Source organism: Cetorhinus maximus, chromosome 8 (assembly GCF_964194155.1).
Source record: "Cetorhinus maximus chromosome 8, sCetMax3.hap1.1, whole genome shotgun sequence".
NCBI classification, from domain to species: domain Eukaryota; kingdom Metazoa; phylum Chordata; class Chondrichthyes; order Lamniformes; family Cetorhinidae; genus Cetorhinus; species Cetorhinus maximus.
This window is the reverse complement of record NC_135886.1, coordinates 115089128-115114516: the sequence shown is the minus strand read 5'-3', so window position 1 is coordinate 115114516 and position 25389 is coordinate 115089128. Positions and strand designations below refer to the sequence as shown.

Here is a 25389-nt window from a genome sequence, read left to right as displayed (position 1 = left end):
CAATAGTTACCCTCAAAAAGCTAGAAGAATTAAAACCACTTCCTGCTTCTGGGTAACTATTGTACTGACTCTCCCCACCTCCCTCCCCTCACAACAGGATTACCCCCTCCCCCACTGCCCACAGGACTCCCCCCTGACCCCTCCTCCCATTACCCACTCGCTGCCGCTTAACTACCTCCCCCATCCCACAAGACTCTCACCATCCCACCCGAAACCCTCCAGGCCTCCCCTACCCCCATGGGACTCCCCCAACCACCCCCCTCTGCTCTACGAGACTCCCCCATCTCCCTAGCTGAATTGCCCCCCCCCAAATTCCCCAGGACTACCCCCCACAGAACTGCCCCCACTACCTCCCCCACTACCACCTCCCCCACTACCACCCCCACCTGATACCTTTGCCAAGGCCTGATCCAACCTCAACCCCCCACCTCCCCAGTACCGACCTGACCCCCCAAGACCCAACCCGGCACTTCCCCACCCACCCCAAAGCCTGATCTGAACCCCCCAATCCTCACCCTAAATCTTACCCACTTATTTTATACACTTACCTTCTCCCTGGCTTGTCAAAGTGGGTAGACCTTTAAACTTACCTTGTTTACGGCAGGGAGCATGGCTTACTTATTTTCCACTGAGCTGCCCTCAACTGTGGGCCTCGGGAACCCACCATGCTACTCAAATCTCACCCAGCTTGAGTCGGAAGGGCGGTGAGATAGGAGCGGTTGGATTTCAAAATAAGTAACTACGAGCAGAGTGGCAAACTGACTCAATTGCCAATCCCCCAGAACGTACAGGCCTATATCTTTTTTTATACTATGGAGATGAAAATTGTTCACAGTCCTCCAAACGTGACCTATCCAAGGTTCTATACAAGTTCAGTGTTACTTCTCTGCTTTTCCATACTTTCTCTTTATAAATGAACCCCGGTATTTTGTTTTATTTATATATGGCCCTATTAACCTGGGTTGATATTTTTAGTTATTTGTGTATCTTTACCCTTACAGCCTGCAACTTAATAATGGAGATGTATCTGAGAACCAAGGTGCAGCCTTTGCATGTTGACCCTCCATTTGTTCTGCTGCTGGTTCAGTTGTGGAACTACTAGAATGCATCCATTCAGATCCTGGCGCGGTGCCTTTAAACAGCGGAACTGAAAGAGACTGCGGTGGGTTGTCATCACCCCCACTTGCTCCAACTAGTCAGGAAACCCAGAATCAGATGCAAATATCAAGGCTGAATTTAAAAAAAGCCAGCGATAAGCGCGCAATTGGAACTTACGGCTTCCTGTCCTGCCGGTGGACTTCCCTGCTCTGTGGCAGTCAGAACATTAACATTCAGCCCTGCACTTCTTCCTGCTGGAGTTTTTTTTATGCTGTCCTCCTGCCTTTGCTTACTATTTTGATTTCTCGCCTTCAGGTTGAAATTCTATTCAGCTCACCATCAAATACTATTGAGATTGAGTTACATTTCGCTAATTCCTTTGACCTTTACTTCAATATATTTTCTCTTCTTTCCTTTCCGCAGGTTGAATCATTGCAGCTGATCCTCACACCAGTCAAAATCCATAGCCTTTGCTAGTACGTTGATTTCCTTCAGTTCATCCTTCATAATAAGCACACATTTCACTCATTGCTCCAGTTTACATTTTGTAAGTGGGAAGTAAGCAGTAAAAATACATACAATCTAAGAAATTCCATCCAATAGCCTTTGTCCTGAAATAGAATCAATCGTTCATTCTTTTTTGTATGAACTTTATTCCACCAGGATCATTGTTAAATCCACATAAATATGTAGGAGCTTCAACAAAGAAATCACACCTTAATCTCAAGTGATGTGTCACATAACCTCCTATCTGGAAGGTACATCACAAATAATATCAGGTCAGTCAGGATCCTTCAACTTTCGAATTAGTGATCAATTTTTAATAATATACTGGGGGAAAAAAAGCCACCATGAGAGAAATATTCTCTATCAACAAATATCTCTATAAATAACTATCATAGATAGCACAGTGAAAAAGAAAATCGGGCAGTGAGCCTCAATCACCTGATTTATGCTATTGCCAAAACCCAATTTCATCCCCTATTTACCTTCTCCTGTCTCCACATTATCTTCAACCTGTTCTTGCTCCTCTGACTGATCCCCCTCCTGCCCTTCCAAGGCTGCATTACAAGGCCTCACTGTCAGATGATGTTATACAGCAGGCAGTACACCATCATAATCCTTAAGGGTCTAGCTAAACTAGTTTGCAGGGTATCCCCAGAAATGCATCTTCAGAATTTTCATTGTGAGCCCTATGATATCTGGGGTGAAACTTTGAAGACTTACCTTTTGGGGTGACAGAGTGCAAGCATGAAGGACTGCCTAAAAATGGAGACATTTGAGGCAGCTGCAAGGTAAAAGAGCATTCGCTTGTACATTGTGGTACTGCTATTTAAAGACAAACTGCACTTTGGGAACTGGAATCATGTGCTGTTGACAAAGTTACAGGAAATGATCAAGGTAACATATGTGGCCACATTGGTTAATTTTGTGATATTTTCATTCTGGGAAATCCAAATGCTCGCTTTGCTCACAGCAATACTTGGGGCTACTGCTGGTTTGCACTCATCTCCTCCTGTTCACCTTTGCCCTTCCCAAGATCTACCAGAGGGCAACTGCTTGTGACTGAAGCAAACCTGTGAGCTGACAATGGATGCCCAATTGGTGTATACAACTTGCTGCCATTATTTAGATAAAGCCTAAAGTAGAGTTTTGGATGAACCTTGGGCCTCTGGCTTCTTGCATGCATTCCAAGCCCCGATTACTTTCTGCCCAAAACAGAAGCCAAAGTGAATTTCTCTTGCATTCTGTCTGCTTTAATTGCCTTCTCTGACCATTTACTGCGCACATTTATTACCCTTTGGTTAAAAATTTGTAGATGTCTTCCTTTCTTATCCCTAGTTTTCTCATTTATAATGCATCTACCTGATGTTTGAACCATTCTCTGTGGTGAACAATATGCCTGGGCCAAACCTAGTCAGCTGCTAGATGCTGTGCCTTTAAGAGCCAAAGCGATTGCAGTGTGAAACCAGTGAAAATCAAGCTTTTGCAATAGCCTGCATTGATCCGCTGATGAATTGGTGAATGAATAAAAGTTAATACCCAGCCCAATTGTGCTACTTTTATTTATAAACTTCCACACAGAATCAGTTGTTTCCACAAATCCAGAACTAACTTCCATCATTATCTTGCTTGAATGCAGATTGCATACTCAGTACATGAAAACACTAACAATTAGCAGGTCGCAATGGCTGGCAATAATAATGTCTACCAGTAACTTCACAACATAATTAAAAAGACTAACAGCTTGTCTGGCTTGTCCTTCTTATACTGCAAGTTTTTGTTGACATTTTGCCGAGACTACATTTTAAAATTAGTTACACAAAATTTAGTAAAGTAGTTACAATTCTGTGTGTACCTTCTGATACGGTTATACCTGAAAGAGAAAACCAAATTGCTCATTAACCTAGCAATTACACCATCAAATAATTTAAATGAGGAAAGAACTGGTATTAATGGTGAACAATAAAGGTATGCTTTACTGGGGAAATAATGCACATCAGACTTTCACCACACCCACCACTATAAGCAGTTTAAAATAGGTGTGCTGTGCTTTATACACCAACCATACATACTCTCCTTGTTCACAGTATTATAGACGATTCATGATTAAATAAAAAATAAAGAATATCAAAATTAAATAGCTTTAGCTAATATATGTAGCCCAATAATGCCACACACCCTTAGACAATCATTTTGTGACAGAAAATACATGAGTCTGAACTGTTATGAAGAACACAGTTGGCATTTTTTCTAGTGGTACATTAGAGACAAAATACAGTATTTAATGAATGCACTCAACCCCTACTAGTGCATTCTGGACCTATAATATAGATTTATGTCTGATCTGGACGGGTCACTATTTTTCCAATATTACTGATTATGGACCAGATGTGTGGTCTAACCACTAAAAGGAATGCTAAACAGGGGTATTATTAAAATACCATATTTTATCACATTTGAAGGCAGCTTGAAAATTGACTTGTTTCTCCATCACAATATTTACAGGATATCATTCTAGAAAAGAATACAGCAAATCAACAAATGTCTTAAAAACAGGCAGTCTTTGGTGACTGAAAGGCAGGTGTTTCTTCACCGTTACCTCTTTCCTATTTCACTCTGTCTCATAAACTGGATGTTGTTGGCACTGTCGGAAAGATCCGGATATTGTTCCACAAACAATACAAAAAACCCATCGTAGCCTTGTACCCTTCCGCTGCTGAGAAGCTGCTGCTTTTCTCCCTCAGTCCAAGACCTGATACCCTCCTCCCCTTCTTGCACTCTGTGCTGTTCCTTTGCCCAGGCTTGGGCTACAGCTCTCTGCCTGGCCATTTCTAACACATGGATCTTTTCTTCTTCAGTGGTGGCACCATACCGAATGTTGAAGCTTAGAGCTCCATACTGTAGCTGAATGTCTGCAAACCTTCTAGTCCTTCTATTCACTACAGAGGTCATCTGAGAGACAGTCACATTGACACCATTTTCCAGTACACGACCTCCTCCTGTATTCCCAATTATGGCTAGGTCTTCTTCTAGAGGTCCTGACTTAACAAAGTAATGAGTATCGCGACCATCAATGGTAAAATGAAGACTTTCCAGATAATCAGCCCCGTTGAGAATGGCTGCTATTCGTCTGCTGTCATCACTGGCAACTCCAATGATGTCAGCAGTTACCTTACCATCCTGAATTGCAAACTTCACTCCTTTACCAAACATGGAAGGAACTGCAGCAAATTTTGGTCGATTTTCTTGGCAATTTTTGCGGTTCCTTATGTAAGCCTGGGGCAGACGTTCCAGGGAAATGAAGCTTTTGAGCTGCTTCTGTAGTTCACACTGTACACCTAAAACAACCTGTAAAGAGAAGAGAAAGAGCTCCTGATAAAGTGCACATAAAGAGACAATAGAGTAATATTTCCCTCGACCATTGTGTTAGTGAGACTGTGAAGAGAGCAGGAAGATTCCTTATCACTATTTCTGCAGGAATTGTAAATGTCCTCTTTTAGGGTATTTTTATGAATTCATTTTAAATACTGAATACAAGCAATATTCTTTCTACACTGACAATGTCACTGACAGGAAAAAATAATCATCTAATCCTCAATGTAACATCGGATTTTCAAGATTTGTTATGACTCTTAAAGGTATGTTTTGGAGATCTATCTTATTAGGTAGGTCACAATAATATTTGAATAAATCCAAACAGAAAATTCTAGAAATACTCAGCAGGTAAGGCAAAGAGGGAAACATAGTTAACGTTTCAGGTCAATGAATTTTCATCCAAACTGGAAGAAGTTATAAATACATCAGGTTTTAAGCAAGTACAGAAGATGGGCAGTGGGAAAGAACACAAGTGAAGGTCAGTGATAGGGTAGGAGGCAGGAGAGATTAAATGACAAAAGAGTGATGGGGCAAAATTTTCCCCCCATCGGGGGGGATGTGCGGGTGTGGGCGGGTGGCCTTCCAATTGGCGTCCCCGGTCGGGGGGGGGCGCTGCCATTTTACGTGGGCAGGCCAATTAAGGCCTGCCCAGTGTGATGTCCACCAGGAGCTCCCTGTGCAGACGAGGAGGGATTCCCTCAACCAGGAAAGAGCACGCAGATCTCCCTGAGGCAAAGTGCTGCCTCAGGAAGATTGGCTCTGATTGAAAACTTTAAATAAGGGTGATAAAAAAATTTCCCTGCCATGTCCCCTCATGTGACACTGTCACATGAGTTGGGACATGTCCATAACTTTTATTGAAACATTTCATAAAAATTTAAATACCCTCATGAAACCTCATCCCAACTGTGGATGAAGTTTCATGTTTTTCTCCCGACCTGTCCGCCAACCTTAAGGTTGGACGGGCAGGTCCATTAATCATCTTAATTAGTTTTTTAATGACCTTAAGAGGCCGTTGACAGTCCGGTGGACGCGCAGCCAAGTCGGCTGCGCGCCCACCGAACTGAGAATCTAAATGACGCGGGGTGACGTTGGGACACATGCCCGACATATCCCCGCGCCATTTTACGTGTCGGTGAGCGGGCCCCACCTCCGCTCGCCCACTGCAAGATGCTGCCCGTGGTATAAGGCCAAAGCAGATGGTAAAATGGCACAAGCAAAGAAAGAAATGATGGATCTTGAGGAGGTTGAAATGGGTATAGCAGAATCATCAACAGCTGTCATTGAAAAGCAAAAAAAAACACAAAAAATGTCAGAAGAAGATAATAGAAACAATAAAATGGAGGTGGGGAGGTGGTTGTAGGTTGCAAACTCAATGTTGAGTCCGGGAGGCTGTAAAATGCCTAATCAAAATTTAGGGGAGGTGGTATCAGCATAGTGGTATTGTCACTGGACTAGTAGTCCAGAGACTCAGGGTAATGCTCTGGGAATCTGGATTCAAATCCCACCATGGCAAATGGTGAAATTTGAATTCAATAAAAATCTGAGTATGAAACCATTGCCGATTGTCGTAAAAACCCATCTGGTTCACTAATACCCCCTAGGGAAGGAAATCTGCCGTCCTTACCTGGTCTGGCCTACATGTGACTCCAGACCCACAGCAATGTGGTTGACTCCTAAATGCCCTCAGAACAAGGGCAATTAGGGATGGGCAATAAATGCTGGCTGGGCCAGTGATGCCCACATCCCATGAACGAATAAAAAAATCATGAGGTGCAGCCAAATGCAGAGATGCCAGAGTGGGGCGTGATTGAGAATTAAAATGACAGGCAATGGGAGTCATGCTTACAGACTGAAGGGAGATGTTGCATTTGTTCTCCCCATGAAAAATACTGAGTCAAATGAAGAACAAGCTGATGATGATGATTCTGCTTTTTCTATTTATACCTCCTCAAGATCCAGCTTTTGTTTTTAACTTGTCTCATTACCATTTCCTTTCGCTTTGCACCATCAGCCTTTTTGTCATTTAATCTCTCCTGCCTTCCACTCAATCACAGACTTTTCATTTTATTCTTCCCCCTCCCACTTTTTCCTGCCTCCGTACTTGCTTAAACCCTGTTACATCTCTTTTCCAATTCTGACGAATAGTCAACAACCTGATACGTTAAATCCTATCCTTCTCCACAGATGCTGCCAGCCGTGCCAGCACTACCTGCTTTTATTTTGGGTTTCCAGCAACTGCAATATTTTGCTTTCGAATGAATCTAAAAATGATTAGAGAGCAGAGGCAATCATTCACTAACTAACCTGTGTTAGGAATCAGAAAAATTGTGCCCGTGCCAGTGCTGCCTCCAGATTAGAGCTATTTACTGAACCACTTTATTTATTTTTGCTATGGTGCTTATCCAATTCCATTTTAATGCTGTGCGGACTTATTTTCGATTGCACTCTGGTAATCTACTCCATATTCTAATATTGTTTTGTATGGAAAAATCTACACCCATGCATTTCAAAACTCCATTGAACTGCATGGCCACAATTTGACATCAAGCTATGGACCTTTCCGATCTTCAGTCCATCACTCTCGCCACTGAGCTGTCACAGACACAGACTTTGTAAGAAGAATGAACATTAGTGCGCTAAAACCCATTTAACCTCATAAGGCCATATGTAGAAATTTTAAAGTAAACTAAGGGCAGAATCGTCCCAGATTTGCGCTAAGTGCAATCGTGGGTGGGAAAATGATGTTCTACCCGTTGGCTGCAATGGCCACTTTTCACACCGTATCATCCCAATCCCGCCTCATGAATCGTGCATCCCTCTCATTCGCCCACCTCGCCGTCACATCAGGCCTTCAGTATTCCGGGCGCCATATTTAAAGGCCGCCCCTGCAAAGAGCTAGCTCTCTTTAAGAGATAGGAAGCTGCTGTGAACTAATGGTTGCCAAAGGGAGGAAACGTGCTGCCCCCAGATTTAGCGACGCCTCCCTGGAGTGCCGACTGGATGCAGTGGAGGCCTGCTGCGGAGTTCTCTACCCCCGCTCTGGGGGCAGGCAAGGTCACCAATCCAGCATGGGAGGCGGTGGCAGCTGTGGTCAGCGCCAACTCCTTGCAAAGGAGGACAGCCACCCAGTGCCGGAAGAGGGTGAATGGTCTCATCTGTTCTGCCAGGGTAAGTCACTCTTCTCACCACTCTCAACTCACACATTCACAAACGCATCACATATTCACAAGGATCTCACACCTCAAGGGACAACACCACTAACTCTCACACACACCCTCACATCTCCATCAGGCTCATACCCTCTCGAGCTTGTGTTCTCATCTCGTCCATGTCTCCGCTCACCAGATAAACATTCACGCAGTGCCATGTGTCCTGCTCACACTCTCTCCATCTGTTTTCATTCAGAAGAAGCTGGCTCACAACAGCAGGGAGAGGTCCCAGACCCGGGGTGGGGTGGCCACATTAGGAACTTCACTCACTTTGAGGAGCCTGCCATTGCGCTGACTACTGAGGAGGTGAACTGTGCCTGTGATGATGGGGAGGTCGGCAGCAAACACCCACATGAGCAACCTGCACCCCACCATCCTTCTCTCAATGCAATTGTGAGCACGCTCTGTCCTGCTTTTGGCTCTGCTGCTGTACACTAATTGTCTCTACTTTGGTTCACAGGGCGCTCTGCCAAGCGACTGACACCCTCAGCCAGCCAGTCCCTGAGTTCCATCCAGGTCCTCACCTCCAGCCAAGAGGACATCTCCTCCATTGGAAAACTGGAAATAAGCAGCCTGGGAGATCCATCACAGCACTCACCCACACCCTGCTCCAGCACTGAGACACACACCTTGGTGGGACCTACATCTAGAGCAGAATCCAGTTCACAATCTGGTGGTCATTGCACAGATACGTGTCTACAGCAGAAGGAGGCAGGTTCAGCCAAGCTCCCCGCACTCAGATGACAGCTGGGGAAGAGGCATCTGTGAGGTCTGAGACAGATGATGTGCCTCTGGATTCGGCCTTCTAACTCATCGTGGGGAGTCAGCAGAAGGGTGAACATCACGCAAAGCTGTTGGAAGCCCTCAACAGAGTGGCGCATGAGTCGGAGAAGACCTGCTCTCTGATGAAGTGGTGCCCACATGTGCATGCATGGAGGTCTCCATGGGAAGGATGGCGGACGCCATGGAGGTCCTGGTCCAGCAGAGCTTGGAGATGCGCACAGACCTGCGCTCCATCAGGGTAGCCATTGGTGAGTTCCTGCAGTAGCAACACAAGAGGGAAATGAGGCATCTTGCTGTCCCTTCAGGTGCTCCTTCCCCTCAAGGAGTCAGCCCGGGGCCCTCAGGCATCCAAAAGGAGGAGGAGCGGCAGCTGGACACTCCTGGTTCATCCACTCAAGAATCTCGGTGGTTGCCTCTCTCTCTGAGTCCCCTTTGCCTGTGGCCCTCTCTGACATTGTTGGGGGACCAGCTGGCCCACAGGAGGACAGCCAAAGCAAGCCAGTTCCCTCAATGCCTCGGCTGTCCAGAGGACGCACAGCAAAGTCATCAGAGGCAACAGGCCCAACCATTGCACAGGCTGTCTCCACCCCTGCCTGTTAGGCCTAAAAAAGTTAAGAAATTTTGATCACAAGTGGACACTTGACACTTTATAATCTGAAAATACATGCACTTTCACTGAATAATGTGCAATGGGGTCTTTCAGTTTTGTTGACAGGCTTCGCGAGTCCTCCCACTGCATCTCCGCACCTCCGCCCCCAACCCCCCGCCCCCCACCTCCCAATCCGCCACTAGCAGTTCAGCTGCACGCAGTTAACTCACGAGTGATTCTGGAGGGAGAAGTGGGTGCGTGGCAGGGCCTTTTGGAGACTCGTGCAAGCACTCTCCCACACACGGGGATCCTTCCTCCATCACATTCATCTCAATGTCCTGAGCGTTTTCAATGCTGCCTCCTGGGGTTCACTTTCAGTTGTCCATCTGAGCTGATATGCATCTCCGCCCACCCACTGATCACACTCCCATGCAGCACCTGTTCCGGCCCAACTTGTCTCCTTTCACTTTTGGGTTCAGAAGCATAGTGCTGGCAAAATTTGTCTTCAGCTTTCCTTTCCCCTCCCCCAATTATCCATGTCCTTTCCCCCATTACTGTTGAGCCCCTGGCATCACCTTCCACCTCCCTGCCGTCACCTAGCTGCCAGAACCCTTTTCTTTTGGAGATGTCCAGGCGAACGTGCACATTTCCCACCATCCTGAGAGTCCTAACCCCATCCACATTGACCTCCCTGACCTCCCTAGGGTCCGTGTCTGCCTCTGGGGCCCCACCAACCACTCTTGCTGTCCCTTCTAATGCCACTGTCAAACCTTCACCCTCCCACCCTCCCGACTCACTCTACCCTCTCTCATTTTCATCATTCCCTCATACCACGCCCACACTCATTTTGATCCCCAGGAGGCAGTCATTGACTCCACAGGGCCGTCCTTTGCAGGTGCACCTGGACATCTTCCCCTCGCCTTTTCTCCCCCTTTTCTCCTTTCTCCTTCCTTCTCCCTTCAGGACTCCTTCCCCCCCTCCGGATTCCTTCCACACTCTGGACTCCTTCCCTTACACCTTCCTCCCACATACACCTACCTCCCCAATTGCCGTATTCTTGTCTGTTACACCCTCTTCCCCGCTCTCCCTCCCGCCTCCCAACCTCACCCCCCATGACACCATTGTTCCCCCTCCCAATATCAGCCCCCGCCACCATTGTTACCCCCCTCCCAACCTCACACCCCGACACCATCAACCCCCCTCCCAACCTCACCCCCCGACACCATCAACCCCCCTCCCAACCTCACCCCTCTGACACCATCATTTCCCCCTCCCAACCTCATCGCCCCCCCCACCGACACACCTTCCTCAAAGCGGGACCTCCTTCTCCCAGCAGCCCACCACCCCCCCTAACCCCCCTCCCCCCCACTGCCAGCTACCCCTTCCTCTCCACCCCTTCGATGATCATTGGTAGCAGACCATGGCCAAAGCACTGATGTCCCAAAACAGACCCTCAACGGTGACCTTCCTGTTTCCATGAGCTGCTTTGCGGTCGAGCCATGTCCATGAGAATCCACCCAGCATGCGATGCTCATTCCTCCAGGGTCTGCTAGCCCTAGGGCTCCAGCATCTTCTGCTCCTCGGATGTCCACGATGTGAGCAAGGCCCTGACGGTAAGTCTCGACTTCTGCACGTCACACTTGTCAAGATGTGTTCTACACCCACATGTTTTCATGCCGATATGGGCGGTAAATTTGACATGGGGGATGATTCTGGCGGGCTGGGCTTATAATGATATGCAGATGTATTACAATGAAGTTCCCATCGTGCAGTGGCGGGAAACACAGCCCGCTATCGACAGGCGGAGCAGACAATTGCAAACTAGTTTCACAACATCGCGAAACCGATTTTTGGCCTTCCCACCATATTGTCCGCTCACGCCCACCATGACACCCGACACCAACATGCAGAGGAAGTTCCGCCCTAAGAGTACAAACTTTTGTAAAAGAGCACCATTTTAATAGATTTTCAAGGTACGATATCGCCATATTTTAACTCACCTTTTGCTGCAGGTGATCTACTGACTGACCTCTACCCATTACTTGTCTTGAACTTTCCCTAGCTAATGCCTGCCTGAATTTGGTACAATTCCAACCGGAGACTGAGCAAAGTAGGATTTAAAACCAAATCACTGCATCAGAATTATTAGGTATTAGGGATTTGCTTATCATTCTAAAATGGCTTCTAAAAATACAATGGATTTATAATATTTTGTTTGACATTTTTCAGAGAATAAAATATTCTACCTTTCTATGTACAATGCCAATTTTATGGCCTAGCAGATCATACTAGAATTCTCCACTGGGGTGAAGCAGTCCTAATGTTCATCACAAAATAGTATTAACAGTAAGTGATAACCTAATGTGACATTTTATATATAATCAAGTCTCTGCCCAAAGGGAGGAATGAAGAATCTCCATACTGTTTAGCAGTTAAGTATAGACTGGCAGGGAACCTAGGAGCAGGCATTCTGGATGGATTTTTTGGTTGGGGAATGGTTCAATGAGCTTTGGAGAAAGGGGGAAAATACTGTTTCGTTATGTATAATTGTGTTGGCTTCTAGTAATTATGCAATAAATACATCATAGGATATCATCCTGGTCATCATGAGCACCATAACGCTTGTCACCAAGAATTACCCTGGGTAATCTTATTACTTTTCTGTACATGGGACTTTGATTTGAACAAGTTAATTGCTGTTTCTCTCTACAATAGAGCAGTGTCTATACTTTAAAGGCACTTAACTGGCTGTGAAGCACATTGGGATGTCCTGAGTTCAAGAAAGGTGCTTATATAAATGCAAGTTAATTGTAGTCACTGCTGTAATGTAGGGAAGCACAGCAACCAATTTGCACACAGCCAGAACTCTCAAACAGTATTGAGATAAATGATGAATTTAAACTGTTTTAGTGGTGGTTAAGAGGTAAATGTTGGCAGGGCAGTGGGAGAATGCCCCATCTATCTTCAAATATTGCCCAAGGGTCTTTTACATCCATCTAAGATTGCAGAAGTCACCCTGGTTTAACGAGAAGTCCAAACAACCCATGATGCAGCACTCACTTAGTCGAGCTGAGATTTTGTGCCCAAGTCCTGGAATGGGAATTGAACTTACAACCTTCTGACTCAGGTAAGAATGCTACCACTGAGCCAAGACTGGCACCTTTTAAACTGTAATGATGGTCTTCAATGAAAGTAAACCTTTCTTTAAAAAAAATAGTTCCTTTCACATCCAAAATTGACAGTGTAATTCTGGAAGAAATAACAAGGTAAATGAACACTTTTAACATATTTATAGGGGGGATAGATTCGAAAGGATAGGAATTAGGTAAAATTGCAGTTAAAAATAAGTAAACTGGGAAATGAGGGAGAATGGGGAAATACATAGACAACAGGGCAGGCTTGATTACCTTACACATTATTTTATGGCTCTAATGGCACTACTCACTCTCTGCCAGCTCAGTTGCTCAAGGCAGCAACTAACAATCTTACAGATCAGGTTAGATTCCTCTGTTGAGTTAACTGATTTCAGCTCACTTGGCTGGAGGAATGGCCCAATTGGCCTCACCACCCTTGGGATCTAATGGAGAAAATCAGGCAAAGGATTCACTCCAATTCAGTGGCCTTCCTTGAAAATGCAGGTGTATGGAGGCTGAATGAGAACAGGATTGGGTGCAGCCCTTAAGAAAGCCAGCCCAATGATGTGTATTACTTGGGTTTATACATAAAGACTTGGGTAAGGTAGTGGATAGTTGATGGTGTCCATGGTGCATGAGTGAGTGCTTTCATAAAAGGAGGGGAGAAAATTGAAAAAATAAATTAAATAAAAGGTAGGGAAATGTGTTTGCTCATCATACCTTGCTTGGATCCCAATTTTGTGTTCTGGATTGCGTTTTCAGAAGTTCATAGGTTGCTTCCATGACATTCATTTCTGGCTTTGGAAATCCAGGCACTACATTGTGCAACTGGAACCCAAAAAGCTGCAGCCAACTTCCAATGTCTATAAACCCAAAAGAAAAATAATAGAAAAAAATAAGTAACATATATTCATATTAGCATAATTTTATAAATCATGGCTTTGTACATAACAATTATTAAAGCTATATTAGTTATGACTAAACATTGATAGTTGCTCAGTATAAATTAGACCTTTACTACAAAATCTATCTGACATACCTTAAACAGTTGACTGCACTGGACAGAGTCAAAGAAGGAAGAGCTGTGCATGATGCATGGAGGTAATGAGCTTGATGGGTCAGGTGGCCTTTTCTCACTTCATACCTTATTTGTTGAGAAATTTGGCCAATATTTATCCAGCAACAGGTTACATGACACTCACCTCCTTAGCTATTAAAGGTCAGTTAGAAAGAATGGAGATTTGCTTGGGTTATATTAAGACAAGGGAAGAAATAAAAGCCAGAGATGCAGAGAGAAAGGTACATCATAAAGAATGGTCCACTTGAACTAAAATAAACTATCCAGGAACGACAGAGATGCAAGACAGGAAAGGAAAGATTATTATAAAGTTTTGCTCAGGCTGTGCATTTCATATGGTGGGTACAAATCCCAACCATAGTTTATATGTAAAAATTTTTTCTAAAAACATTTCTTCATCTGACTGCTCACATATGGCAAACATCTATTCCTGTGGATTCGGGGCATTTGGAATGACTGACAATATCTTCCATAGTGAAAACTCAAACCAACACACAGGACTGGGCCCTCAGTAAGGTACAAGCAAAACCATTTCCCTAAGTTTTATTTTGCTAATTTACTGTTCATTTTATTCTGCTCCTCAGTAACTAATGCTTGGGTATCGCTAGCATCAGCCCTCGAAAGCCTTGGGCAGAATTTTACATCCCGCAGGCGGGCGCAAGCCCGACCAGATTGGGAGGAAAATAGTGCGCGATGACGTCGGGCGAGCGTCCTGACGTCATCGCGCACTCGTGCAGGGTTGGCAGCATGCCCGCCGACAATTAAGAGGTCTATTAAGGCTATTAATCAATCAGTTTAATCCTATTTTTCGCTGCCCGTTCAACCTTACGGTTGGCGGACGGGCAAATAGGCCAGGCGACCTTTGCATTTTTTATGAAACCTCATCCAATAGACAGGATGAGGTTTCCAACAGTGATTTAAAAAAAAGTAAACATTTTGAAACATCATTTTTAATATGGCTCTGTTCATGTGACTGAGCCACATGTGGGGGCATGTTTCCCTTATTTTTAAAATCTTTATTCTTCACTTTAAAATTCTTCAGCTCCCTGAGGCAGCTCTGTGCCTTCAGGGAGCTATCAGCTGCACAGACTTCAGCGCTCGCACTCCTCCTGCCCCCACCCGGGCAGCGCTGAGGCTCTTAGCACGCGTTTCACGCTGGCTGCCCGTTAATTGGCCAGCTAGCATGAAATCGTGGTGGGAGCCTGGTTGCGGGCAGTGGTCCGTTTCGTGACCGTTCCCGGGCCTGCCTGCCTGACAAAGGGAAAATCCTGCCCCTTGTCCAAATGGCCACTGCTCATATTAGCCTAAAATTTAAGTCATTCAAAAACCAGATGGTGAAGTAGGAAATCAGACACCAATCATTTTCCTTAATATTAGATTTATTTACTGTGGTAATAATGGTTTTACTGTGTACATAGTAATAATGGTTTACTATGTGTAATATACCTTTAAGAAGAATGCTTGTTAAGGAAGATCACATGATCTTTTGTACCCAATAGGAGAGTAGCATGGGCTACCTCAGCAGTTAGTAGTTTGGAGTGAAAGCACACATGTAGTTGCTGCTGAGTACCTTTGTAAATAAACTAGACGTTTTCCACCTAAGAAGTGTCTGCTGATCAACTCTAGCAATAGTGCCAACTCAGCCACCACTCACAACACACTGGCGATGAGGATAAAACAAGTTTAACAGAAGAAATCAAGAGAAACGAAACTGGCACTGTACCTCGCCCAGCAATTGTAAGTAGAAGTTCCGTTTGAATGGAAGGAGTAATTCCCACTCAGGATGCCCCAATTTGGGAGAATAGATCCTTTTGATTCAACCACGGACGGTTGGTCTCATTATATTGAACGTCTCAAGTGAAGAAGATTATGGGGGAAGAGAAGAGATGAGTGATCCTCTTAAGTACATGTGGGAATATGGCTTGATTCAAAGTTTGACGGCACCCAGTGCCCCAGATTTAAAAAATTTTGATGAATTGGTGAACCTCATGAAGGGTCATTAACAACCAAAGCCCTCAGTAACGATGCAAATGTCCAAGTTTAACTCAAGATATAGAGCCCCAGGGGAGGCAGTTGCATGCTATGTGGCAAGTTTAAAGCAGTTAACAGAACATTGTAAGTTTGGTACATCTCTAAATGACATGCTCAGATTTTGTTTAATGTGTGGTGTGAACGAGAACACGATTCAGAAAAGATTGTTGTCCGAAGCAAACCTGGATTTCAAGAAGGCACTGGAGATAACACTGGCCATGGAAAGCACAGTAAGAGATTCAAAAGCCATACAGGGCGCACAAAATGGCACCATCCTCCGCATCAGGCGGGAAATCCCAGCCAAAAAGGCTGCTGAGACTCTGCCGAGAAACGGGAAACAACCCCCCGCTAGCTGGAAAATTAGAAAAATGACTTAGCAGCGAAAACAAAGAATATTTCAATAGAGGTGGAGACAAACAGTCTTCTAACAATTGGCAGTTTAAAAAAAATCGAATGTTATTATTGTCACAGTAATGGACATATAATGGGACAGTGCAAGGAAAGATTCAAGCAGGCTTCTGAACAAAAGGAAAAAAGAGTGAGATCTAAAATGTAGAACAGCCTGAAACAACAAATTCAGATATCTATTCATTGCTTAATCTGAAAGTTGGAAAGACAGAACCAATAGTTGTAACAGTGAAAGTAAATGGTAGACCTTTTAGAATGGAAGTGGACACAGGAGCTTCCACTACAGTAACTGGGGAACATACCTTCAGGTATCTGAATAATGGGGATCATCAATTAAATTTAGAAGAAACAGCTGCCCAATTAAAAACATACAGGGGTGAAGACATTCGAGTCAGAGGCATAAGTAGGGCATCAGTCCATTATGGAAACCAATCGGCAAAGCTACCCTTGATGGCGGTAGCTGGCAAGGGGCCAAGCCTGCTGGGGCGAAACTGACTAAAGGAGTTTAACTTAGAATGGGCTGAAATTTTCCAGTTGAGAGCAAGTGGGTTACCAGAGCTACTTTGAAAGTAAACCACAGTCTTCAAGGATGAACTTGGGAAGATCCAGGGGCTGCAGGCAAGATTCATGTGGATCCAGAGGCAACCCCCCGATTCATGAAGGCGAGACCTGTACCTTTTGCACTTCGAGAAAAATTTCGACACCGAACTGGACAGACTAGAAAAACTGGGTGTTATACAACCATGCTGGCAGCACCCATAGTTCTCATGCTTAAACCCGACCAAAGTGTCCGAATTTGTGGAGACTACAATTCAACGGTTAATAAAGTAGCTAAGCTTGACAGACACCCCATACCAAAAATTGAAGACCTATATGCCAAGCTGGCAGGTGGAACCACCTACACGAAGATTGATATGAGTCATGCTTATCAACAACTAGAGTTAGGTAATGCCTCCCGGGAACTTGTCACAATTAATATCCACAAAGGGTTGTACCAATATACTCAATTGCCTTTCGGCACCTCCTCAGCTTGCGCCATCTTCCAGAGAACAGTGGAAAATTTACTGCAAGGACTGCCCCAGGTTGCAGTCTATTTAGATGATGTTTTGGTGACAGGATTCACTGAAAAAGAGCATCTTAAAATTTTTCTTGCAAGCTGGAGTGCGTTTAAAAAAAGAAAAGTACATGTTCCAAGCGAGGGAAGTAATCTTTTTGGGCTACTCGGTTGAGGAGAAAGTGAGAGCCTTATGAGAGGCGCCTGTGCCAAAATCATTCCTAGGAATGGTCAATTATTATGGGTAGTTCTTACCCAACTTGTCTATAGAACTGACCCCCACCTACATTATCTGCTCAAAAAGAACCAATGTTGGTCTTGGGAGGTGCCCCAGAAAGATGCTTTTATAAAGGTGGAACAATTGTTATACTTGTCCAACCTATTAGTGCATTATGACCAGAAGAAAGAATTGGTTGTCATGTGATGCATCCCCCCTATGGAGTGGGAGCAGTGCTCTCCCATCGGATGGACGATAGCACGGAACGGCCTATTGGTTATGTATCGAGAATGCTCACCACAGCAGAAAAGGGATATTAGCAAATAGAAAAAGGCTTGTCAATTATCTTTAGTGTCAAGAAGTTTCACCAGTGCACGGCTGCCAATTTACAATTGTTTCAGACCACAAGCCATTGCTAGGATTGTTCAGCAAGGGCAAGGCTATACCACCCATCACCTTAGCAAGAATACGATGACAGGCTTTAATCCTGGCAACACATAAGTGCACTTTCATACATAGGCCTGGAAATCAAATTGCAAACGCCGATGCACTTAGTCGTTTGCCTTTACAAGAAAATGATGATGACATCCCAGTTCCACAAGAACTTGTTTTATTATTAAATTTCTTAGATTCCTCACCAATATGCGCTCAACAGATCAGAGACTGGACAAGTCGGGACCCAGTCCTATCTCAAGTACAAAAACAAGTGCTTCATGGTTGGTCACAAGAGCCTGTACCTGACAAAATGAAACCATACTTTAACAGAAAACATGAAATAACCAACCAGGATGGCATCTTATTGAGGGGAACTTGAGTGATATTACCTCCAAAGGGGAGGGAGCCACTTCTAATTGAATTATACAGCACACATCCAGGAATATCCCGAATAAAGTCCACAGCTCACAGCTACTTATGGTGGTCTGAGATGGATGGTGAACTAGAGAATTTAGTGAAGAATTGTGTGCAAAGTCAGCAACTACAAAAGTTGCCTTCAACAGCTCAGTTACACCCTTAGGAGTGGCCAGGAAAACCATGGGTTCAATTACACATCGACTATGTGGGACCTTTCGTGGGAACAATGTTTCTGCTCATTGTCAGCGCCCACTCAAAAAGGATGGACATATATGAGGTGAAGTCACCAATATCTTCTGCTACAATTGAGAAGCTACATCAAAGTTTTGCCATTAACGGACTAACAGAAGTAGTCGTTTGTGATAATGACACAGCATTTACGAGTGCTGAGTTTCAACGGTTTATCAGCCTCAGCAGTATCACTAATGCAAAAACTTCACCCTTCCTCAAATCGACTGGCCAAAAGGACAGTTCAAACATTCAAGGCAGGCATGAAGAAGCTAACGAGATTCCTTAGCAACCAAGCTAGCATGCGTTCTTTTCCATTATAGGGCCACCCCTCACACAACAACAGGTGTCGCACCTGCAGAGTTATTGCTGAAACGCCACATCAAATTTAGAGGGGAAGGTGGAAAGGAGTCAGGGAAACCAGAAAACTAGACGTGACTGGCATAGTCGTGAGAGGAAATTTACCGTAGGAGAGATGGTATACATGAAGAACTTTGGAGCAGGGCCAAAGTGGTTACCGGGTGAAATAAATGCAGTGACTAGACCTCTATCTTACCATGTGGAGGTGGAAGGCCAAGTCATATGGAGACATGTGGATCATTTAAGGAAGAGAGAAACAAATCACCAAGAATTTATTCCACCAGTGTTCACGACCGGGTCAGCATTTCCTGTTGAGTGTACTCAACCTAGTACAGACATGTCTGATATTCCTGTAAAGTTTGAGGATACAGAACTGCAGGAGCTCACTGAAGCACCAGATGTTCAGGTAACTCTGGAAAAGGTGGTTCCTGACAAAGCATCAGAAGTTGTAGAGCTGAGATGCTCTACACGCCTAAGGAAACCTCCAGAAAGACTGAATTTGTAAATTACTTACTAGTATAAATATTTTGCTGTCTTGAGAAAATTGTACTTGTAAATATAAAATGTATATCTGAGTAAAGGGGGAGGGATGTGGTAATTATGGTTTTATTTAGTGTGTAGTATACCTTTAAGAAGAATGCTTAAGGAAGATCACATGATCTTTAGTACCCACTAGGAGAGTAGTGTGGGCTGCCTCAATAGTTCGTAGTTGGTAGTGTAGAGTTAGAGTTTAAAGTGAAAGCACAAGTGTAGTTGCTGCTGAGTACTTTTGTAAATAAATTAAAAGTTTTCTACTAAGAAGCATCTGCTGATCAACTCTATCAATAGTACCAACTTGGCCACCTCTCACAACATTTACAGGGTACAGCATTAAATCTGTCTACCCCCTCCCTAACCGACACCCAGTGTCCCAGAAGTCTCTCTTTATATGCTTTTAAGAACCTAATAAAATAAACAAATTAACCAATAAACAAATTAACAACCCCTTAAAGGGACACTATAACAAAACTTTAAAGGAAACTTATCTAATTAAAGTAAAATAGTGTTCCCAGGAAGTCACTCTTTATATGTGGTCATTAATCAATGAATACACTCCACCTGTATATCCTTAACCTGTACAATACAATTAATATGCCATTAACACTAAGGAAAGAACAACAGCTAGCTATTTAACATGCGGGGAATTATTGTCAAATCAAATTCTGCCCTCACCCAAACTTCAGTTATGCATATTTTTCAGGTGCAATTACAAGTGACTTGGGGAGATTTTTTGGATACAAGAGAAAGTGCATGGGCAGAATTTTATGGCCCCATTTCAGTGGGGACAGGGCCGTAAAATGTGGTGAGACATTCTAAACCTCATTGGCTTTGGTGGGAACATAAAATTTCGCCCCACGTGTTTGTGTGGGTGGACATCAGTTGAGGATTCAATTAGTCTTGCTCTGATACTCTCTATGGTACAATCGACTGAAGTGAAAACATACATATCCTGGGAAAATGCTGAAGCAATCTTTATTGCCTAGTGGATCATTGCTTACACTAAGTTAGAGGATGGACTGTTTATCAGGATAGGTATACATGTAAAACACAATTTACTATATATATATATCAAGGATATGCTTATGATCTTCAAAATCCTTTCTTAAGAGGCTGAAAGAGATTGTAGCGAAGATAGCCCTCTGTTGCCATTTGGTCCATCCTTTTAAGGACAGAAAATATAAACCTTGCATAATGCAACTTGCATCTTCCATCTTTCTGTAGGAAAGTGCTCTAAATAATAATATGATAATGATATGAAACTGGGAACAGAAATAGGTTATTTAGCTCTTTAAGTCTGACCCATAATTCAATTAGATCGCGGCTGATCAGCACCTCAATTGTTTTTGCTGCATAATGCTAAATTGATTTATCCAAAAAAATCTCAGTGATCTCAGTGTTGAAAGTTTCAATTCAGCCACCATTCAGGGCCTTTTGGAGGAATGATTTTTAGATTTCCGTTACTATTTGAGTGAAAATGTGCTTCTGACCTCACTCCTAAATGGCTTAGCTCTAATTTTAAAATTTGCCCTCATATTTCACTTCTGCCACCAGCAAAATAAATAGCTTCCCTTAATCTACCCTGCCTAATTCCTTTTGACCAGCTTGATTAGATCACCCCTCAGTGTTCCAAACTCATTGGAATACAAGCCAAGTTTATCCAACTTGTGTTTGTTATTTAACCCCTTAAACCTGAAATCCTGAGATTAAATGCTGTTGTTGAGGGAAGCGGCTGTAGCAGCGATGACACAACACTGCATGAGACTCATCAGAAGAGTAAGGCTCATTTGCCTTTAAGATTGGCAGTTGCTTGTAAATCCTCAGTTCCTCCTCCAAAGTTAAAGGCAAAGTTAGGTTATCAAATTCAGCAAAAACCAGCAGAGAAGATAAGCTTTCTGTGTGTGTTTTCTTTTAAAAAATTCTTGAAAGTTATTCAGTTTGTCAAGAAAAAAAGAAATTGTAATATTTTTCTTCTATTTAATAACCCTGTCATATTTCTTATGTACTGGAAGACAGGCTGTTGGGGATGTAATTGGAGTAAGAGCCAGAGTGACTGCATGAGTCTAAAGCCAATAGTAAGAAGTGGTTTTGATATGTTAATGAACCAAGAGGAATTTCAATCAGAGTTTTACAGAAAACAATAACAGGAGTGTTTTTGAACTGAGTTGTTTTAATTCAAATGGGTGATATATGCAGGTTGTAAAAGGTGTAAGTGAGGTAAAGATAGGGTAAGTTTGTTTTTACAAGTCTAAGAGCTAGGGTAACGAAATTAATTTAATCAATTCTGGGAAGAAAGCATTTCTGAAGAGACTGGTTGGGACAATAAAGAGATCAAAAGGAAGGAATGCATTTAAGGAAATCCTGATGCCTAGGTGGGGGCAGCTGGTCAGATCTCCCAGAAGACAGCAGGGTAGCTGGTCAGATCTCCCAGAAGACAGCAGGGTAGCTGGTCAGATCTCCCAGAAGACAGCAGGATAGCTGTTGAGAACTCCCAGAAGACAGTGTGAACAAGGCCAGACCCAAAGACCCAGGCGCTGTCAGCATCAGAGGACACCCCAAGGAGAAAAGGACTGTGTGGTAAAAATCACTGGAATTCTATAGATTTTAAAATCTGTAGGGATAATTGCAGAACAGAAAAGGGGAAGGTTAGCTCTGAGGGTAGTTAAATTAAAATCGTGTGGAGCTGTTTTAAAGTAATGTTTACTGTGTTGAGCCATTCTTGTGTTTAAGTGTAATTGTGTTTTTTTCACTCTATTTTCTTTCCATAAATGTTTACTCTACTATAAAATCATCACAAGTAGCTGGGGACATAATTTCCTGATTTCAGAACTTCTCTTCATACTAAACAAATTGCAAAAACCATTTTGGCAGCTGTTTCTAGTTTCCCCCTGGGATTTGGGCAGCTTGGCATTTACCATCAGCCGTGCCTTAACAAGTTGTAATTTGTTGCAATCTTTAAAAACTATTTTGAGCTATTCAAATGCTATTATGACATATAGTTTGCAGAGTTACACTTCCAAGTATGCCATTTTGAAGTGTCACAGACACAAGATTTATGAGATACTCATTTCCTGTGGAGTTGCTCAGGAAATCATGAAACCAGTGGAGTTTAAAGATAAATTGAATGTTAAAACATCTTTGCATGAATATTTAAGATAAATATATTTTTATATTTATTTATTTAAGTGCTGCTTGTTTGGTGAGAGGTAATAGTGAATAAATAATTTATTTAAATCTTTAGACATTATATTAGACACAGAATATAAGAGGAATCAATGTTGTAGATGATTTGAATGTGGAAGATTGTGTGAATTAATTTGGAGCAAAGAAAAAATAATTTAACTCTTTAATTTTTATACAGAAAATAGAACTTATGAAAGGTTTGAACTTAAAAAGAGATCACATATTTAAATTGTGCAGTTGTTTTTTTAAAGAAGTGCAAATAGAAGAAAATAAATGTCAAAAAGTATTTTTTTAGTATTTAATAACAATTAAAATACACAATAGGAAATTTAAAGGAATATTAATTAAAGTAAAGCTGATAAAATAAATTTATTGTGTGTAACCTGGATTAAATGTAAAAAGGAGCAGTTTATTCAAGAAAAATTAAGTGGAAGGTAAGTTGTTAAAACACGCTTACTTACAGCTCTGAGCTTCCCCACTGTTACTGTAGTTTTTATTGGGTTTCATGGTATCCTTGGCAATCCTGGTTCCTTGTTGTTTTGTCCTCTGTGGGGGAGAGGGGTGAGTTATAAAGGCAGTGGTGTGAAGAGGCAGTGCTTTACTGTGTTGACAGAGACAGCCAGTAGTGGGGGAGTGGGCCTAGATGTGAAGGAGTGGATCCAGGGTGCTGAGTATTTGCTTCAGAAGGCAGTAGCGAAATGAATGGGTGAGGTCACATCCACAGATATAGTTCTTGAGGGAGCGGGCAGCAATAGCTTTCCCTTAATGGGCCTGAAGAGAGCAATGAGATTTTTGTGACAGTGGGCCCGAAGAAAGCAGCAATATTATCATGACCAGAACCTGTAGAGGGTTTGGACTTGGGGTGAGTGTGGAAGGCAGGGGATGGAGGTGCTGTCAGTGTGGGGCTCCAAGACAAAGGGTAAGAGATGAAGGAAAAGCATTTAATTAAAAAGAGATGGCAGGGAAACAAATATCGCTGAATTTACCATGGTGTTGCTCACATGGTGACATAGGAATCTGTATTAGATAGTGTGTGGCATTTGAAGAATTAGGAAATGTTCTCTACATTAGCGGTGTTATATAAATGCAAGTTGTTGTGTAAAAGACAGGAAGTGCAGTGATATTTAAAATTTTACTAACAATATTATGTGACATCCACATGATAAAGTAGACTATGCATTGTTTTAAGGACAGAAATTAAACCATTTAAAACACAAAACATTTGTCTTTTGCCAAATAGATGTATGCCCTTTTAAGGCTACAAAGCCTCATTGTTAAGTAAATCCTGGGTTCGTACAAATATGAAATGAAAAAGCTGCTGACATTGTTGCTCAACTATTTTGTGGTCCTCAGAGTTTCTTTTGTTTCTTTATACTTCTTTTGAAGTATGACACAGAAATTTGAGTGGGACAGTGTGATAGAATACGTACACTAGGTGCACTGTTTTTATAATATTAGAGGTTTGTATATTGAAGGGGGAGGTGAAAGGGCTAAAAACCAAATACAATGGACAAAGAGGTAGCTTTTGATAAACCACAAGTCATAGTCTGAACAAGATAAGAATCAACGACTACACTTTGAATAGGTGTGGATGAGGTGACCATGTACGAGTATCTCAAAGATAACAGGATGAACCAAACCAGGTATGTGTGAAAGCACAATGCTGCCAGACCTGCTGAGTTTTTCTAGGTGTTTTTATTTTTGTTAAGTACGTGTGAAAATGCTTGGGCCCTGCAACAAGGTGCAAACATGTACACATCAAGGATAATAGTATGGACGAAAGTAGTTATGTATGTGAATGAATAGGATAGACGAAACTAATACAAAACGGAAACAGAAATACCTGGAAAAACTCAGCAAGTCTGGCAGCATCGGCGGAGAAGAGCACAGTTGACGTTTCGAGTCCTCATGACCCTTCAACAGAACTAAGTGAAAATAGGAAAGGGGTGAAATATAAGCTGGTTTAAGGGGGGAGGGGGGAAGGAAGGAAGGGGAGGGGTGGTTGTTGGGACAAGCAGCCAGTGATAGGAGGAGATAACCAAAAGATGTCACAGACAAAAGAACAAAGAGGTGTTGAAGGTGGTGATATTATCTAAAGGAATGTGCTAATTAAGAGTGGAGAGCAGGACAAGCAAGGTACAGATAGCTCTATGGGGGTGGGGTGAAATAAGACTAAAAGGGCATAAAAAGTATAGATAAACGATGGGAGGAAATACATTTAAAAATAATGGAAATAGGTGGGAAAAGAAAAATCTATATAAATTATTAGAAAAAACAAAAAGGAGGGGGAAGAAACGGAAAGGGGGTTGGGATGGAGGAGAGAGTTCAAGATCTAAAATTGTTGAACTCAATATTCAGTCTGGAAGGCTGTAAAGTGCCTAGTCGGAAGATGAGGTGCTGTTCCTCTAGTTTGCGTTGAGCTTCACTGGAACAATGCAGCAAGCCAAGGACGGACATGTGGGCAAGAGAGCAGCGTGGTGTGTTGAAATGGCAAGCGACAGGGAGGTCTGGGTCATGCTTGCAGACAGACCGAAGATGTTAAGCGGTCACCCAGTCTGCGTTTGGTCTCTCCAATGTAGTGGAAACCGCATTGGGAGCAACGAATGCAGTAGACTAAGTTGAGGGAAGTGCAAGTGAAATGCTGCTTCACTTGAAAGGAGTGTTTGGGCCCTTGGACGGTGAGGAGGGAGGAAGTGAAGGGGCAGGTGTTGCATCTTCTGCGTTTTTGTTTTTATATAGACGAAAC

General features: G+C 43.1%; 1 protein-coding gene across 1 annotated transcript in view; it reads right to left on the bottom strand.

Moving 5' to 3' along the window:
* Positions 1 to 3146: 3146 nt before the first annotated feature.
* The window catches only part of tenm1 (teneurin transmembrane protein 1), a 1283715-nt gene continuing 1261472 nt past the window's right edge, over positions 3147 to 25389 (bottom strand). The window contains exons 30-31 of the mRNA XM_078547452.1: positions 13416 to 13558; positions 3147 to 4950 (exon numbers count right to left, since the gene is read on the bottom strand). Coding sequence (XP_078403578.1) covers positions 4198 to 4950; positions 13416 to 13558 — 896 coding nt within the window. The 3' untranslated portion in view covers positions 3147 to 4197. The remainder of the gene's footprint in view (positions 4951 to 13415; positions 13559 to 25389) is intronic.